The following is a 16,637-nucleotide window of genomic DNA, read 5'->3' on the forward strand; positions in this document are numbered from 1 at the left end:
CTCGGATCCCCGCTACCTCTGCCTATACAGTCAGGGGAGAGAACCGGAGATCCAAAGAGAAGCTGCAGGCGGTGCCACCCTTCTGTGCTTGGTCGTGCGGGTCAGGATGGAGAGCGGAGGATCGGTAAATATCAGTGATATTTACCAATCCTCTGTGTTTGTAAACAGTTATGAATGAACAGGAAGTGCTTTACATCAGTTCCTGTTCATTCATGAGTTTCCGAATGGGTAGTAGCACTCACTATAGAGGCTTCTATCCATTTATAACTGGATGATAGTAAATATTTTACTATCACCAGTTTCTGAATGAATGGGAAGCCTCTGTACTGAGTTTTTGTATTCATTCAGAACAGAGACTGCAGAACAAGAGATTGAGGACAAAATAAAAAATACATCCTGGAGGCGGGGAGTATGATATCGCATGATGCCGTGTGTGTGCAGTGTCGGGTGATGTCACCTGCCTGTTGGGGGAGCGCAAAAGGAGCTAGCTGCTGCTCTGCTTACAATCACAGACAAATAGCAGGGAACTGTGTCTGCTTTATGTTTCTATGGGTTCTATTCACAAAGCTGCTGTAGGCAGCCGAGTGAATAACCGACCCGAAGTGAAGTGAGCCGAACGGTTCAGCTATTCACTTCAGGCTTGTACGGCTGATTTCAGCTGTACACCGACTAAAATCAGCCGTACATTGGCTTGCTGCAGCTGGCTTCAGGTCGGCCAAACATGCTCAGCATGTTCGGCCGACCTGAAGCCACGCGAAGCCACCTGATGTACGGCTGATTTCAGCCGATATACGGCTGAAAACATTCGTACCAGCCTGAAGTGAATAGCCGAACAGAATAGCCGTGTCAGAATAGGAAAAAAAAAATAGGGGTCTATTCACGAAGCAGCCGAAGGATCTAGCCGTAGCTTCGGCCGATCCTTTCAATTTGCAATAGCCAATAGCAAACTAACTATTGTTCCCGCCCTCTGCTGCTGTCAATTAGTAGTGGTGGACCTGATGGAGAACAGCAGCAGAGGGCGGGTGCAATGCTAGTTTGCTATTGGCTATTGCAAATTGCAATAGCCAAAAGGAATCTAGCAATGCATTCCTATGGCCAAACATTTATTTTTTTCTATTCTGACACGGCTCCGTGTCAGAATAAAAAAAAAAGAAAAAGCAGAGACTCCCGGAGCGCCAGGGAGAGTTAGGCTGTTTGGAGATCAGTGTCCCTGGTTAGCTGTTAACCAGGGACGCTGATCTCTCTGCAAGTGGTCGGAGCCAGCCGTAAGATCACGGCTGGCTCCGCCCAGTTGTCAGAAGCAGGCTGTCGGCCGGCCGCACGTCCAGCTTCGACTTTCATCGGCCACGTTTGGGAGCTGTACGGACTATAGTGAATAGCCCGTACATCAGCCCTTTGGTTCTACTGAACCGAAGGGGTCCTGGGGCCGAAGCTAGCTGAAGGATCGGCCGAAGCTACGACTAGATCCTTTGGCTGCTTCGTGAATAGACCCCTATATGCAGATAGATTCTTGGTGCAAATAGATTAGGATTACAGTGGGCCTGGTGTGTCCAAGCCTGTGAATTCTGCTCTGGAGAAAAGGTTTGACCTTGAAATGCCTGTATCCTTTCATTGACCCGCAAACAGCATGTTCTCAGCTATCGCAGAGCGAGTGAAGCTTCTCATCCTTTAAGATCTGAGCATTGGGACAAGAAGATAATATTTTACACACACGTTGCTTATTTCCCTAAAGACACACAGGCTGCCGCTTCTAAAGCTCTTAGTCTTATCCCTTAGCTCTCTACCACCTTCTTAGCGGAGGCCTCTTTTGTTCAGCTATGTCAAAGCAAGAGTTGGGATCAGATATGGACTGTTGAGAGTGTGCTTTGGGTGGGAGCAGGAGAGGGGGTTAGGCTATGATTTCCAGAGGCTTGTGTATAAAGAACATGAGGCTGCCTTATAGCACAATGATCCTTCTTTCTTTGTGTCCCTTGTGAAGGTCAAGCAGTCGCTTTGTTCTGATTTTCTGTATGTCACCAAGGGTCTCATGCTAAGAGCTCTGCTCAATGAGCAATCACAGCACCTAATTTAGAACCGCAACCTAAAGCAGTGTAGCCAGACAGGCAACCCTTAACTCTTTCATTTCCAGAGAAGCATCAAATAGATGGGGTGCGCATTAACCTTCCTGGCATTGTTTTCTAACAAAAAGGTGAATGGTATTCAAAGAAAGCAATTGTGGTTGAATTTTGTACTGTCAACTGTATAGACCTTAACTACATTATCATTCACAATCATATGGATCAAAGATCAGCAGTACAGCCAACCCAGCTCTTTTGCAAAGCCATTAAGTCATATTAAAGTACAGCATTGACTTTTGAAAACAGAAGCCATTCACATGTGCAATTTTTAACACAATCCCAAAACATCAGAAAGGCTTACTTTTCATTTTAGAACTGTAGACCATGCTGATTATCAATTAAAGCCCAACTCTGGGAATTACACAAAAATTACCTTTGCATTGCAAACACTGAAGTTAAATGCCTGTTAAAATGACACTAAACTCAGGAGTTAAATCTTAAAAATGCATTCAAATACCCTAACTATTAACATAAATGTATCTTATTTGTGTACCACTCATTTGTAGAGCCTCAAATCACCTCTGAATTGGTGCCAACACTGTCCTTCCTTCCGGACGGTGGCTTCTTTTGTTCCCTATGGTCCCTATATGTGTTGTAAAGTAGACACCGCTCCGTGCTCACTCCTGTGATGGACTACAATCTCAGGTTTAGTTTAGTTTATTAAATTCATAGTTTATTTAGTTTATTGAAAAATATACTCCATCACAGGAGTGAGCTAAGAGCGCAGGGACCATGGGGAACTAAAAAGTAGCCACCCTCCAGAAAGGAAAGGAAAGTGTCAGCACTTATTCAGAGATGATTTGAGGATCTTCCGAGTGATACACAAATAAGGTACATTTCTGTTAATAGTTAGGGTACTTCAATGCATTTTTAGGATTTATTTGTCACTTTAAGTCTAGGGGTAGAGGAATAACATGTAATACTTACCTTTTACCTCGCTCTGGTAGACTTTGGCACTCTCCTCTTTTGCTTGACATTCCAGGCTGTGGGCAGTTCCTCTCCATCCTCACGTACAATGCAGTGCTATTAGCTCTTATTTGTGCATCCAGAATTGCTAGTACAAAAACATCTCTGGTTCACCGTAAATGGAAAAACAAAGTCAAGTCAACTTTCAGGGTAGATTTAAATTAGACTTCACTTAACATTTTCAGCAGTACATCCGTTCTATAATACAATAGTATTCTAGGAGTAGTTTAGAGAAGTTTGTAATTTATATTTTTATTCTGTCCTGACCTGACCCAAAGAGTGCCACTTGTAGCCCATGATGACTTTTATACCTTTCTAGTTCTATTATTTAATTTTAAGGAACTGATCTCGGCTTACCATGCTGTACTGTAGGTTCTGTTTGAGACTTGATGTTGGGTGTCGGAGAGTTAACTTGTATAACATGATTCTTTTTTTATCATATCTATAAATATAGTGCGAGCTATTGCTGACACAAGCCTTTTTATTTATTCTCCTGTATGCACTTGTTTTGCCACGAGCATAGTTAAGAATGGTTATTTTGGGTAGAAGACCGCCCTCAGACACAGCAGATCAGCAATGTTTAATATCAATATTAATTGCGCTTGAGAATCTCAACCAGCTGCAGCACACATAAGTACACATCTGCAGTTGATGGAACAATTTGGCCAAGCAACAGTTAACAAGTTTGCTCTAATTTAGTCATGCATCCTACTCTACCAGTGCCATTCACACAATGCTGCAAAGAGGAGTTAAACATGGTGATTAGGGGCTAATGATTTCCTGTGAGTGGTCTGTGAGCCTCTCATCACACATCTGAGGGTATCGTTATAAAGACCGGGAACATACTGGAGATGCAAAGCATCTCACTGGCACTAAGAGAATCGGTGCGTTTCTCCATGGCTCTTAACACTGGCATAGCAAGGTAAATATAGACATACCTTCTTAGGCCCATATCTTTATTTATTTTTTTTGTTCATATGTAAGAAAAGAAAAGCTTTACACTTTTGGTTAAAGTTTATTTTGTGTCTTTATTTCATTTGTTCATAATGAAAATCTTCATGCTATGCTTATTTTCTAACATTTGTCCTCTACTTTAGAGATGATTGTTCTTAATAGTGTGAAATGTTGTTATACATCCATTTCTCCTTCAGATAGAACCCATCTCACATACGTGCAGATTGTGTATAATCTGTTTCTTGTAACCTGGCTGTCATTCAGTGTAGGATGGGTTGACTCTGCTGGACCCCTAATTTGTTCGCTATAGATTATGTGACACTTTTATTTCCAGTAGAAGGTTTGAATAAAACTCTATAGAAGATGGGAACCAAGGGTCTTGCTGGCTCACAAGAACTGTTCAATGTGTAAACCAGTCTGTAGGAATGAGAAGTATTGACCTTTCATAATAATGGTATGGCAGCTACAGCATAGATTGTTAATTCCGACTTGCTCTGTAGGTGGTACAGAATATTAAAGTTACTTAAATCACATTATTATCCTACATGTGTACAGTGCCTGTCAGATAACAAATTCATTGTTAATAGACAGTAGAAATATAATTAAGTCCTAGTACAGAATTTGATGCGATGCAGAATCTGAAATCATCAGCAGTTTTGCTTGCTTATTGATCCCAGACCGTGAAGCACTTTATTGTTCTTACATAGTTACATAGTATTTGAGGTTGAATAAAGACATTTGTCCATCAAGTCCAACCTATTGTGTGTGTGTGTGGGTGTAAAGATCCCCGAGTCATCTCGTTTTTAGGAGTACTTGTACCCTTGTATATTACCGTTTCTCAGAAAATCGTCCAAAAGCCTCTTGAATGATTCCAGACTATTAGCTGAAATCACTGCTTGCGGCAGTGAGTTCCAGACCCTAACCGCGCGAACTGAGAAGAATCCCCTTCGCCCCTTGTGTTTGAATTTTTTTTCTACCAGTTTTAGGTGGTGTCCTCTAGTCTTTGTTACGGAATTAATTGTGAAGAGTTTATTGCTAATGTTGCTATGACTATGGAACATTTTGTATGTGAAAATCATGCCCCCCCTTAATCTCCTGTGCTTTCAATTTTCTTTATTTTCTATAAAAATTTTATCTAATTCTATTGAGTTATTTTGTGACATCATATTTCAAACAGAAATGTTTAAACCATGCACATAAGATTCTGCCTTGCGGAGCATATATTGTATCCTATTAGTATTATATGTATCACATTCACTGAAGTTCCCATACACATACTAAGAATAAGCAGAAACTAAAGAGGTACCAGTATGGTGTTTCTATCAATAGAAAGGCCGCATAGGCATGGGATACATACACTTCATGCACAAAGGGTCCAAGTGGAAGTTTAACACGGGACCCAAGCAATACCAACCAACCACTAAGCCATCATATTGAATAAAAAGGTAGGCTCGGTATATAACGTTATGCTGACATTTTAGTTGGTTACTTGTAAATCATTTCTTTATAGTTCCCAAAGCTATGGACCTGGGATGCACTGATACCATTTTTTGCAAGATCAAGTGTACAAGTACTAGTACTTTCCCTCAGGTAGTTGTCGATACCAATTACCAATACCAATTTTCTTAAAGGGACTTGTTCTAAAACAATACAGACTAAGGATTTTAGGCAATTTCTTTATAATTATAAAGAACTGTAACTAAATCCATGATAATTCAGCAATGGAGAATGGCAGCCAGCAATAGAGTACTACAGATCCCAACAATCCATGACTATACAGCAATGGAGAATGGCAACTGGCTTTCCTGGGCTGTGTGCGGTCTCACCAGGGTTGAATGCAGATCTCACCAGGGCTGCGTTCGGGTCTCACCAGGGCTGAATTTGGGTGTCACCAGGACTGTGTTTGGGTGTCACCAGGACTGCATGCAGATCTCACCAGGGCTGCATGTATCGTCTCACCAGGGCTGTGTTCGTGTCTCACCAGGGCTGCCTTTGCGTGTCACCAGTGCTGCATGTGGGTCTCTCCAGGGCTGCGTTTGGGCCTCACCAGGGCTGCATTTGGGTCTTACCAGGGCTGTGTTTGGGTCTAACCAGGCCTGTGTTTGGGTCTAACCAGGCCTGTGTTTGGGTCTCACCAGGGCTGCAAGTAGTTATTAAAAAAAAATGCCCTGTATCTGCACCAATACCCATACTAGTATCGATGCATCCCTACTATGGATCACCAAAAGTGAGAGCAGAAGTGCCACAGTTTCTTGTTAAAGCCTAAAATAATTATTTCACAGCTTTCCCAACAACATGTACAGTAACATATGAAGATGTTATTTGTATGCCATGATGCCCTAGTTTCACAGGTTTAAAATTTAACATCACCATAACTTCTGACCAAGTTGATAGCAGTATGGAGTAACATAGTAGTCATTGGGTAGTATACCATCAATCCACCTCCTGCTGGATTGTAGACCTTGTGTTGATCAAGTTGCTGTATAGGTGCTGACAGGCTGTGTGCAGTTTGGCTTGCAACATCTAGGGGTTGATTTACTAACCTTATAAACACACCACGAACATGTATACACCTCTGTAGTGTGTTCCCTCCCAGCATGATCTATGGGTGGAATCTAAACACCTTTGTAGTGTGTACACACCCAGCAGGTGTGTTGTGCAAAGCCAAGCATGAATTGCAAGGCGATGTTGTGTAAATTAGCTCTATGTTGTGCTGCTTGCGTTGATGAATGCAGGAATGTAAATGCATGAGCTAACCATTTTTGTCTAAACTGTGAAGCAGCATTATATGTGCACCATGTGCATGATTTTTCCATATATGGCATTAGTGGAAATATTCTTTATGACTTTTTGGTTAATAAATATGTTTTGCTGTGTGAAAATCACACGCAACTGGTGCGTGCGTGTGTTTAGGTTAGTAAATCACTCCCCTAGAGTTAAATTCTGGACACGTGGAATCTCTGCACACGGGAACAGACACCAGATTGATGCAAAAATAAATATCCTTGTATTAGCTGGAGAAGAGATCAGTCAGTGTCAGACTCACCACAGAACATTAATAGACTGATTGAATCCTGGGGACTCTGGCATATTTTTACAGCCATTTTAGTTAAAAGAGTTTCCAGGGACTGCAAGGTTCCAGTTATTTATACCAGCCAGACAAAGATTGCATATAAGACACCACTGTGTCCTATTTCTTTGAAAATATCCACATATGCTTGTCATACCGTCAGCTGAATGGAAACAGATATTCTATAAAAGAGTTGTGTAAATACTTATCTTTCTTTTCTGTTAATGCATTTGGCAGCAGAAACTATATGGACTTATGGAAGTAACACCTCCAAATTCTCTCTGAGTTAACAGCATTCGTTTTTCAATGAATCGAAGAGAGAAAACTAGAATTTATTTTGACGTGGCTCATGAACAGGGTCCTCAAGTTGGTGATTAGATAGGCACGTAGATACCTTTATGTAGAGTCAGATTTATGTCTTTGGTAATCCTGTAGAAAAGAGAGCCCACATATGAAACTGCAGATTTAATTAGTGCACAAAGCAGGAAAAATGTCCAGTAGCAGCCTTTGAACTCCTGGATGAGTTTGTGCTGTATCAATTGACTTCAAAGTCTTGCCAGATCTGATCCTGACAGAACTGTGAGACTTGAATAAAGTGGGTCTCTAGTCATATCTGATTATTTCCAGAGCCAGATACAGAGTAAGTAGCACCTATAGGTTCTTCAGAGCAATGGTCCTTTTGACAACGCTCAACTGACTTTCCTGTACTGGTCTGCTGAAAATTTATGGGAATGTACTGATTGTAGAAAAGGTCCCTTGACCTGCAAAAATTTGAGGTTAATTGGATCATAAATAAACAAAGGATTGTCTGTGTTTTCCATTAAGAGCACAGAATCTATTTTATATGTAGCTTCAAATACCATAATTCACTTTTGCAAATGAGTTCATTTTAGAATTATAATGTTGTTATGAACATTTTATTATAGTATAAAAGTAGTGGGTGTTTTTAGTGAAGTGGAGGGCAACAGAACAGCCATAGATGACCCAAAGGCTGCCTGCTGTATAAAGATAGGATACATAATTGCCACTTTGATGTAACGTGCTGAGTGGGTTTTCACAGCTTGATACAGCTGTGTTGCTTTGAACCTCATGTTACCAAATATAATATTGCAAACACTGTAGTGTTTTCATTTCCCTTTCAATTGTACCCTGTATACAAAAAGGGGATTTCTATTATTGACCGCATAACTCTTTTATATATTTACTGACCACAGTATTAACTGTGTTGTCACATATACAGTACAGTACACACACAGTATTTCTACATTTTAGCAGCAACATAGTTACATTGGGCACAAAAGATGCCACAATATTTACTAGGGAGACATGTTGGAACTCTTATTCCTAGAATCTAGCTAGCTTCATTATCAAATTCCTATGGATAGCTGTGTTTGGACCTAGAGACTATCAAAGATGATTGACATGTTATATAATAAAGGCAAATGGAATAAATGCAAAACTGGTTGGCCAAGTCAGTTCTGTGGACTGTTAGCACTGCTATAAAACTGTAGTTAAATGTTTATATTTGGGCCAGTCACCCTAGATATGTGCAGCAGCAAAGAAGGTTCTAACAGTGTCGGCCTTCATTTGTAAAAGGAACAATGGGTTGCCACTTCTTTCCCTCACCTCCCTTCCTTAGCCCTCCGCTACATTTTCCATACTTCATAGATCCTCTGCTTCTCTGTTATGATCATCTCTAGCCATAAAAATGTTGCCCGCAGTGACAACATCTTTAGTTAATACTTTTATAGCAATACAAGCATCTTTATAGTTACAGAAGGCAAATAGGAGCTACAGCTCTGGTGAGAGCACACAGCGCAATGAATTGACACCTGAATGTTATTTTGTAAAGTGGCAAATGTCCATTTGTCCTGTTTCATTAAGGCTTGTGTCACATACGTAATTTTTCCTACTGATCGGGAACAGTAGCTTATTGACCTTGACAGTTAACTTGTTACATCTCTCAGGGATAATGGTACAAGATATGTCTAGCGTATATCCTAGCATTCTTGGTTCTCGTAATTCCGCTCTAGACTTTCCCATTTGAAGTCCCAGAAATATCTATTAAATGAATATGTGGGGAATCTAAAAAAATTACAACTTCTATGGTTTTTGCAGGGGCAAAGGTTAGGGGCAAAAGTTAATTAAAGAAATAAGAAGATGGTGGATTATTTTACCAACCCATTGCACCAGTACGCAGAATATCAGTAATTACATAATGACACTTTTTCAGTTCAACAGCCATACTTACCAGGTATATCCAAACCCAAAAACAAAAATGTAATATATTGCAGCCTGCCAGTCCTTAGATGTGGTAGTGGAATTGGTTTCCTTTTTCAGGATAAGAACATTTTAGCAAGTACAGAAAATGTCCTTTTTTTAACCTTCTGTTAGCTTAAAAGAAAGCATAAATAATGTTATCTCTGTTTTGTAAATTGCTAGGCCCATCAATCCTCCATATAATGAAGATGAACAAAGGCAGATATATTTAAAATGCAGCCTGTATGACAACCATGACTTCTTCCATAGATAGCATTGGGAAGTAAATGTAGACACAAAGGGGTTGATTTCATAAATGCAAAAGAAAATGTGCACTTTGCAAGGGAAATTTCCTTTAGCTTAGTGGATGTGGAGAAAAATCACTTTTAAATTTTTACCCAATCACGAGCAAGAATAAAAAAACAGCATTTTTCTATGCACATGATTGGATGATAGTCAAGCAGAGCTTTACCTCATATTTCTAAGCTAAGCACAATTTACCTGTAAATCACAAATTTATTTGCAAGAGTTTTACTCGCGGTATTACCCAGTGAAAAAAAGAAAATGAATGCAGGCATCTCATCTGAGGACAAGTTAATTGTTTTTGATGCTTCAGAAGTTGCCATAAGAGGTCATCTTTGCTCCTCTAATTTATGTAGCCTCTGCAGCAACCATACACACTTCAAAATCATCAGATCACATCAAACATATTTTTTTGTTGTTGCTTTCTATAGAACCAAAAGACTAAAGGCCAGTAGGTATAATATGCATTTTTGAAGATAGCGCAATTCTGTGCCCTATTTTATACTTGGAATCACATTTGTGGAACAGCTTATTTACATTTTACTTGGAACTCCATACCCACTGACCTCTAGAATACTTTATTGTCCAGTTTAGAAGGCCTAAGCGTAGCACTTGTAAATAAGAAAAATAGAAATGGATATTGATGAAAGTCAGAAAATGGCAAGTCAGTAACTGACTTGTCATTTCCAAGTGTAACATGGAGCAGAACTGCAGGACAGACATACTTTTTAGAAATCTAATAAAAATCTAATAAAAATAATCTTGAATCAAACCAAAAATAATACACTCACACATGGATTTATTTTCCACTGACTCCCTACAAATCCTTAACTACAAACTGCTTTAAATAGGAATAGGCTCTATGAGGCCCCTTTTGCTGAAGTATTGATTTAGCTTGCAAACGACAAAAAATGAAAGAGCAAGTTCACATGGCATGAGATCATGTAAGCTTAGAGATGACTTTCATCCTGACTGTATTTGTGCTTTAAGCACCATATTTCATGGGAGATAAGACAAGCTAGAACATAGTATACATACATTACCATACACTAAATAACCCTTTTTGCACAATTGCCCATTTCCCCGCACTTCACCTCTGCTGGCAAAGACAGCACTGTAGGTTAAATATTTCCATTACATGCCACAGAGATATCAGATTCCGTTAGTGTGTCTATGATCAAAATGAAGCAACTGTTTCCTTTTGGCATCAAATTACACAATGGAAAAACAGCTTTGAACAATGTCACATCTATCATCTTTATTTCTGCTCCAAATCTGCCAAACCCCAACCATCAATGGTCATGTTTGGGTAATCAACGCCCACTTTTACTAAGCTTATCATATATTTGTTAGTGTGCCTATGGTTAAATCCAAACCCCAACCATCAATGGTCATGTTTGGGTAATCAACACCTTGTCCTTGAGCTGGAGAGACTCCAGAGAAGGGCAACTAAACTAATTATGGGGCTGGAGGACCTAAGCTATGAGACAAGGTTACTAAATTTAAACTTGTTCATGCTAGAAGTGAGGAGATTAAGAGGGGATGTGATTTTGATGTACAAAATGTTTAGTGGTGATGGCTACATCAGCAATAAACTGTTTACAGTAAACTCCATAACAAGGATTAGAGGCCACCACCTAAAATTGGTGTAGAAAAGATTTAACCACAAGGGGCTTTTTTTTCAGTTAGAGTGGTTAAAGTCCAGAACTGGCTGCACAGGCAGTGGTATCAGCTGAGAGTATTGAATCATTCAAAAAGCATTTAGATACCTTCCTCAGAGACCGTAAAATACGGGGGTACAGGTACTCTTAAAAACAAGGTCACAGGGACTGATGTACACACATACACACGCACAATCACACACAGACACACAAAGGTTGAACTTGATGGAACTGTGTCTTTATTCAACCTCAAATACTATGTAGCTATGTAACACCCACTTTTTCTAAGCCTGTCAGGTATCTGTTAGTATGCCTATGGTTAAACCCAAACCCCACCCGTCAATGATCATATTTGGGCAATCAACACCCACTTTTACTAAGCCATTCAGATTCTATTAGTGTGCCATTGGGGCAACTGTTTCCTTTTGGCATCTAATTGAACAATGGAAAAACAGCTTTGAACAATGTCACACCTATCATCTTTAATTTCTGTTCCAAACCTGCCAAATCCCAACCATCAATGGTCATGTTTAGGCAATCAATACCCACTTTTACTAAGCCTGTCTTTTTGATTGCTATGAAAAATCTGTATTGGCCAACTAAAACACTATCCTCAGAAATTGTGCATACACAATTATTTGTAATCTGTATTATTATAAACAAGTGTCCAGCATGATTCAGTATACCAACTACACAAATAAATGTTTTAGGGCCTCTTTCTGACAATTTGACAGTTGCGAAAATTCCCAAAAACCACCACTATTTTTTGTCCAATATGATGAAGCAGATGCTTCTATACTTTGCAACTGAATGCATCTCATGTGAAAGAATAAAACTGCAAATATTTATTTGTGCAATTGCTCCAACCATATGGTACACGTGAATCATACCGAAAAGCTGTCATTTAATCATTGTAAAATAATAAACCGTGTTCACGGCATAATCAAAATCCAGTGTATGATCTGGCAACAGGAAAAATATGTTCCCACATTAAAACTGACCACACCTCAGCTAATAATCTTCAGTGTGTACCTGGACGTCATCAGGCCAGGAGACAGTAAATATTCCTCCGATAGCGCGTTATCTCTTGGCTCCTGTTCCCGCTTTTCTCAAACTTGATTAATCGCGTGCCTGTTGTATAAATGACAAAGACATCATTGTTTCCTCATCAATGAACTGAATGTAGCTAACCACAAACAAGTAATCACTGAGAAGCCACAATAAAGAGGAAAATTAAAAAGAAGGACAAATACAGCCAGGCAGAGTTCGATACTATCACACCCAAATCATCTTGTAACATATTAGTCTCTGTGGGTTAAAATCACAGCGTAACACTCGTCTTTTCTGTTAAACCCTCTGGGTTAGGGGATTTCTAACAACAATCCCTGAGATTACAGGATTTAGCGCTGTATTTAAACGTGCAATTTGATGCGGAACACAGGGCGAATCACTAGCCGTTTTAGAAGTAATTTTCCTAACCTGCCATAATTAAAACACATTCTATTTCTAGAGCATAAGCAAATCCGTTGAAAAGTTAGGCTGAATGAGGACTTAATAATGAGCAAAAAGGTCAGTTCTTGGCCATCCATTATTTGCAATGTACCTGACTCAGGCCACTTATTTATAAAGAGGAGAGGAGACTCTGGCATACATAACACACCCCCAATGTTGGCATAAATATTCTTATCAGTACCCAAGCCCTCTTAATTAAAAGCACCTCTCTTCAGCTTTCGAGTGCCGTGACTCTGGCACCCACAGAGGGTAATTAATTTGGGTTCATGAAAAGTGAAACGGGAAAACCAGAAGGAGTGGGAAGAGGTGACACTTCTCTGTGACATAATCAATGCTTTCTTTTTCCCTCCCTCTCTTTCAGCTCTCTGGATCTGTGTGCTGCCAACTCAACCTTACTATAATAAACTCTTGCCTCCCTCCTCTCCTCCAGAGAACCTGGATCGCTTAATTAACAGACAATCGCCTTTCTCCTCTTCTCAATGTTTTTCCCTACACTTGCAGGCCACTATGTGACATTAACTCCCTTCCTCCTCGTTCGCTCCATCCCAGGGATTCAGGCTTTTTCTAGTATTTCTTTTTTTGTTTTTTCTCTTTTTCTGCCGATTTAGTGATCTAGACAAAGACTTTTGGAATAACAATGAGAGCACAGCCCACCAGAAATGGAGCTCTTACCCTCCAAAGGAGTTTATCCTAAACATTTCACCTTACGCCCCCTATGGTGACCCAAGGCTGGCCCTCAAGTGAGTCTTTCTATGGTCGTTTGTAGTGAGTATGTACAACTTCCCGACTCCTCTCACACGCCTCCTCCCACCTGCTCCTCTAACCCTCGCTCCACTTCACCCCATGGGCAGATAAGCCATGGAGACGAGCAACCCCTCCTAGCTTCCACTAACGGACGCGCCTCCTTTTCTAGTCTCCCCCAGCCTTTCCTCCCTCTCCATTTTAAGGCCAGGAAGGGTTGCCCGTTATAACAGCGTGTGCTCTACATCCGCACTGTGTGGTCTGATTCACTAACACGCCTCTTTCTTCCTGTGGCTGGCTAGCTGTCTGGTGCCTTTCCTGACAGATTTTCTCCATGTTAACCCTATGTTGTTTCTTGAGATGTGGACTTTTTACCGTCATCATTCCCGGGCTGCCGTCTTCCTCCCTCTTCTAACAAGAGATGCTTTGGGTTATTTTATACTTGTTGTCTTTTGATTTTCAGTGCTGACCTCTTTCTCTTTTTCTCTTTTTTTCTGGTGTCTTTGTGTGTGTTTCTTCACCCCACTGTGTGTTTGTGTCTTCACATTTGCTTGTCCTTTCTTTGCACATGGGCACATTACAGTGGCACAGTGTTGTCTGGTAGTAAGTCAGCTGCATGTGGAACCTCTGGGTTACTGGACAAAGATGGCCGACTGGGAGACAAGCAGTTTCACAGTGAAAGCATGAAGATTAGCACGTCTTCCCAAAGCCATCACAGTGAACCAGGTCTTGGCAAGCCAGGGAGAGGCCGATGGCACACAGTTCAGAGCCACCTGGTATCCGGGAATCTCAGTCGAACCAAGTGAGTGTCTTATAATTTTAACTATGAGTATATGGCAACTATATAAAAATTACTTTTTTTTATAAATTCAGCTGCTGTTCTTCAGCAAAACTTAGTAGAGGAGCACAAGCCTCATGGGTAAACTAGAAAAACCTAATCTCCAGGCTCTGGCCACAAGACTCTTTCCTGACTACAAAGCACTTCCAGTGTATGGAAAGAGATACATTACAGCCAGGTCCAGATACCAGCAAGCTTTTCATTCAAACCATCAGCAGAAGAGAAAAGTTAACCACAGGGTGCCTTGCTGCATTTCTCACATCAGTGATTACTCATAAGGCCTTATGAGTGAGTACTGATGTGGGAAGTGCATCAAGGCACTCTGTAGTTATCTTCTCTATTCTACCAATGAAAGTTTGCTGGGGTCTGAACCTTTCTGTAAAATATAATGTTCTATACACTAGAGTTGCTTTAAAACAGCCCTCAATTGTTTTCCTGTTCCGTGGGGAAACAAGAAAGGCTTCAGACAAAATCGTTCTAGTGGTTTATTTCTTGTTAACTAGCAAAGTGTATTGTCCATTTGGGAAGTTTAATTCATTCAGAGTATTTGTTAGTTTTGTAAATAGAGTGTAAGGGTTGGGACCATTACCAGGTTTTAATTTCTCTCTGTGGACCCACAGTCAGGACATAAGGGGGAAGTCTACCCACTGGCCATTGACCACAATAAAAACATTTAAAGAGTGTGGAGATAGTTGAGGAGCACTTTGGAATCTCCAGCAGTGATTACTTTATCAGTGTATGACATAAAACATAGCCAATATATTTCGGGGGATTGTGACTTCCCTTTTTCTAGGTTTTGGTAGTGTTAGCCCTGTTGTTCATGGCACTGCAGTCTGTGTCCTAATAGGGTAACAGTGTTCAGGAGTGTGGGACTTGGAGTGGCCATGGCCAACAGATCTAGCACTACAAAAGCCCTGAAAAAGGGGCCCCCAATCCCTAAAATGATTTATTTCATTTCAAACAATAATAAAGTGAGCATTGCTCTTCAACCAGCTGGAGTTTCCAAGACTTTCACACACGCCACACCACGTAGCTAGAGCTATGGGAAGAGGCATGCGGACAGCTCATGCAACTCTATAGAGACACAGGAGCTGTGTGCCCTCACACGTTGCTTCTCGCAGCTCCAAGTTCTGACAGTTGCACATAGACAGTGTTCAAAACCTGGAGCCATCATCTATGAACCTGAGGCGGTACACTGTTTGTAGCTTTCACGGGGCGCACATCTCCAATTCCATAGACTTACATGAGCTGCCCGCAAAATTCTTCCCGCAGCTCTTGATGCATGAAAAATTGACCCTTCATGCTGTACAGGGCAACATGCCCCATGTGAATGAGGCCTTAATCATATCAGCAAGACTGATCCATAAACACTTCCTTTACTAGGGTGACAATGCTTACTCAGTTTAGTTACTGTGTTGTCACCCTGTCCATGCCATTCCCAAATTGGATTTGTACCAATGCTCAGTGCATCAGCATATTCTGCCATATACACTGCAGTTAAAATGCGCAGTGAGGTTCTGCTGCTGTGGCGTGGTCACATATACAGGAAGTACATACAAAGAGCCTCCAGAATGTGACCAATGCTGGGAGATAATTAACAAGGTAAGAGTGAAAATAAATATGCAATCCTGTTTTACTTTCAGTGTTTTACAAAAATAGGCACTATTCCGTGAAGGTTTAGTTCTCCTATAAAGGAAAACAAATGTGTATTTTCGGTGCGTGATCATTTTTTATTATTGTAAAGTCATTTTCAAACTGGTTTCCCAGTTTAGCTGGCTTGCTGTGCCATCATTATATATTATGGCAAGTGGCTGTCTGCTGATCAACTGTGAAGATAAAATCAATTACAGAATAAGCCTTCTAGAGATTGGCATCAATTAATTAAACAGTAGCACAAGCAGCAAGTCCAGTATTGCGTGATATTTGTGAAATGTTTCACTAAAAAATAATATTTTCAGCTCACAAAAGGCCTTATCGCATGGGTCAGGTTTATTTACTGCATAAATTATTCTTTCTTATTAATTTATTGAATTTTCCAGGCTATGTTTGTGATAGCCAATTCACAAAATGTATCAAAATTATTATGACTTTTCATGCATTATTCCCCCTTTGTTATTTTGTTACCTACTGGATGTTTTACTGATTGTTGAATTCTGTGAGATGTCTACATAGAGGAGAGAAAATTGAACAAATCGAGCTCTGCTATGTAGGAGAAA

General features: G+C 40.4%; 1 protein-coding gene across 4 annotated transcripts in view; it reads left to right on the forward strand.

Annotated features, from left to right (window-relative positions):
* SYT7 (synaptotagmin 7) overlaps positions 1 to 16,637 on the forward strand; it is a 372,492-nt gene that overhangs the window by 238,382 nt on the left and 117,473 nt on the right. Inside the window, exons 4-5 of one of the 4 annotated variants that reach the window (XM_018567213.1) lie at positions 13,451 to 13,582; positions 14,167 to 14,385. The exons of 1 other annotated variant lie outside the window; for it this stretch is intronic. In XM_018567213.1, the coding sequence (XP_018422715.1) occupies positions 13,451 to 13,582; positions 14,167 to 14,385 (351 nt within the window). Of the gene's footprint in view, positions 1 to 3,935; positions 4,006 to 13,450; positions 13,583 to 14,166; positions 14,386 to 16,637 lie in introns of those variants that run through there. 2 more of the 4 variants (XM_018567215.1, XM_018567214.1) reach the window with 2 other exon arrangements.

The sequence above is a fragment of the Nanorana parkeri genome, unplaced genomic scaffold, assembly GCF_000935625.1.
Source record: "Nanorana parkeri isolate BGI_ZX_2015 unplaced genomic scaffold, ASM93562v1 scaffold1021, whole genome shotgun sequence".
In the NCBI taxonomy this organism is placed as follows: Eukaryota; Metazoa; Chordata; class Amphibia; order Anura; family Dicroglossidae; genus Nanorana; species Nanorana parkeri.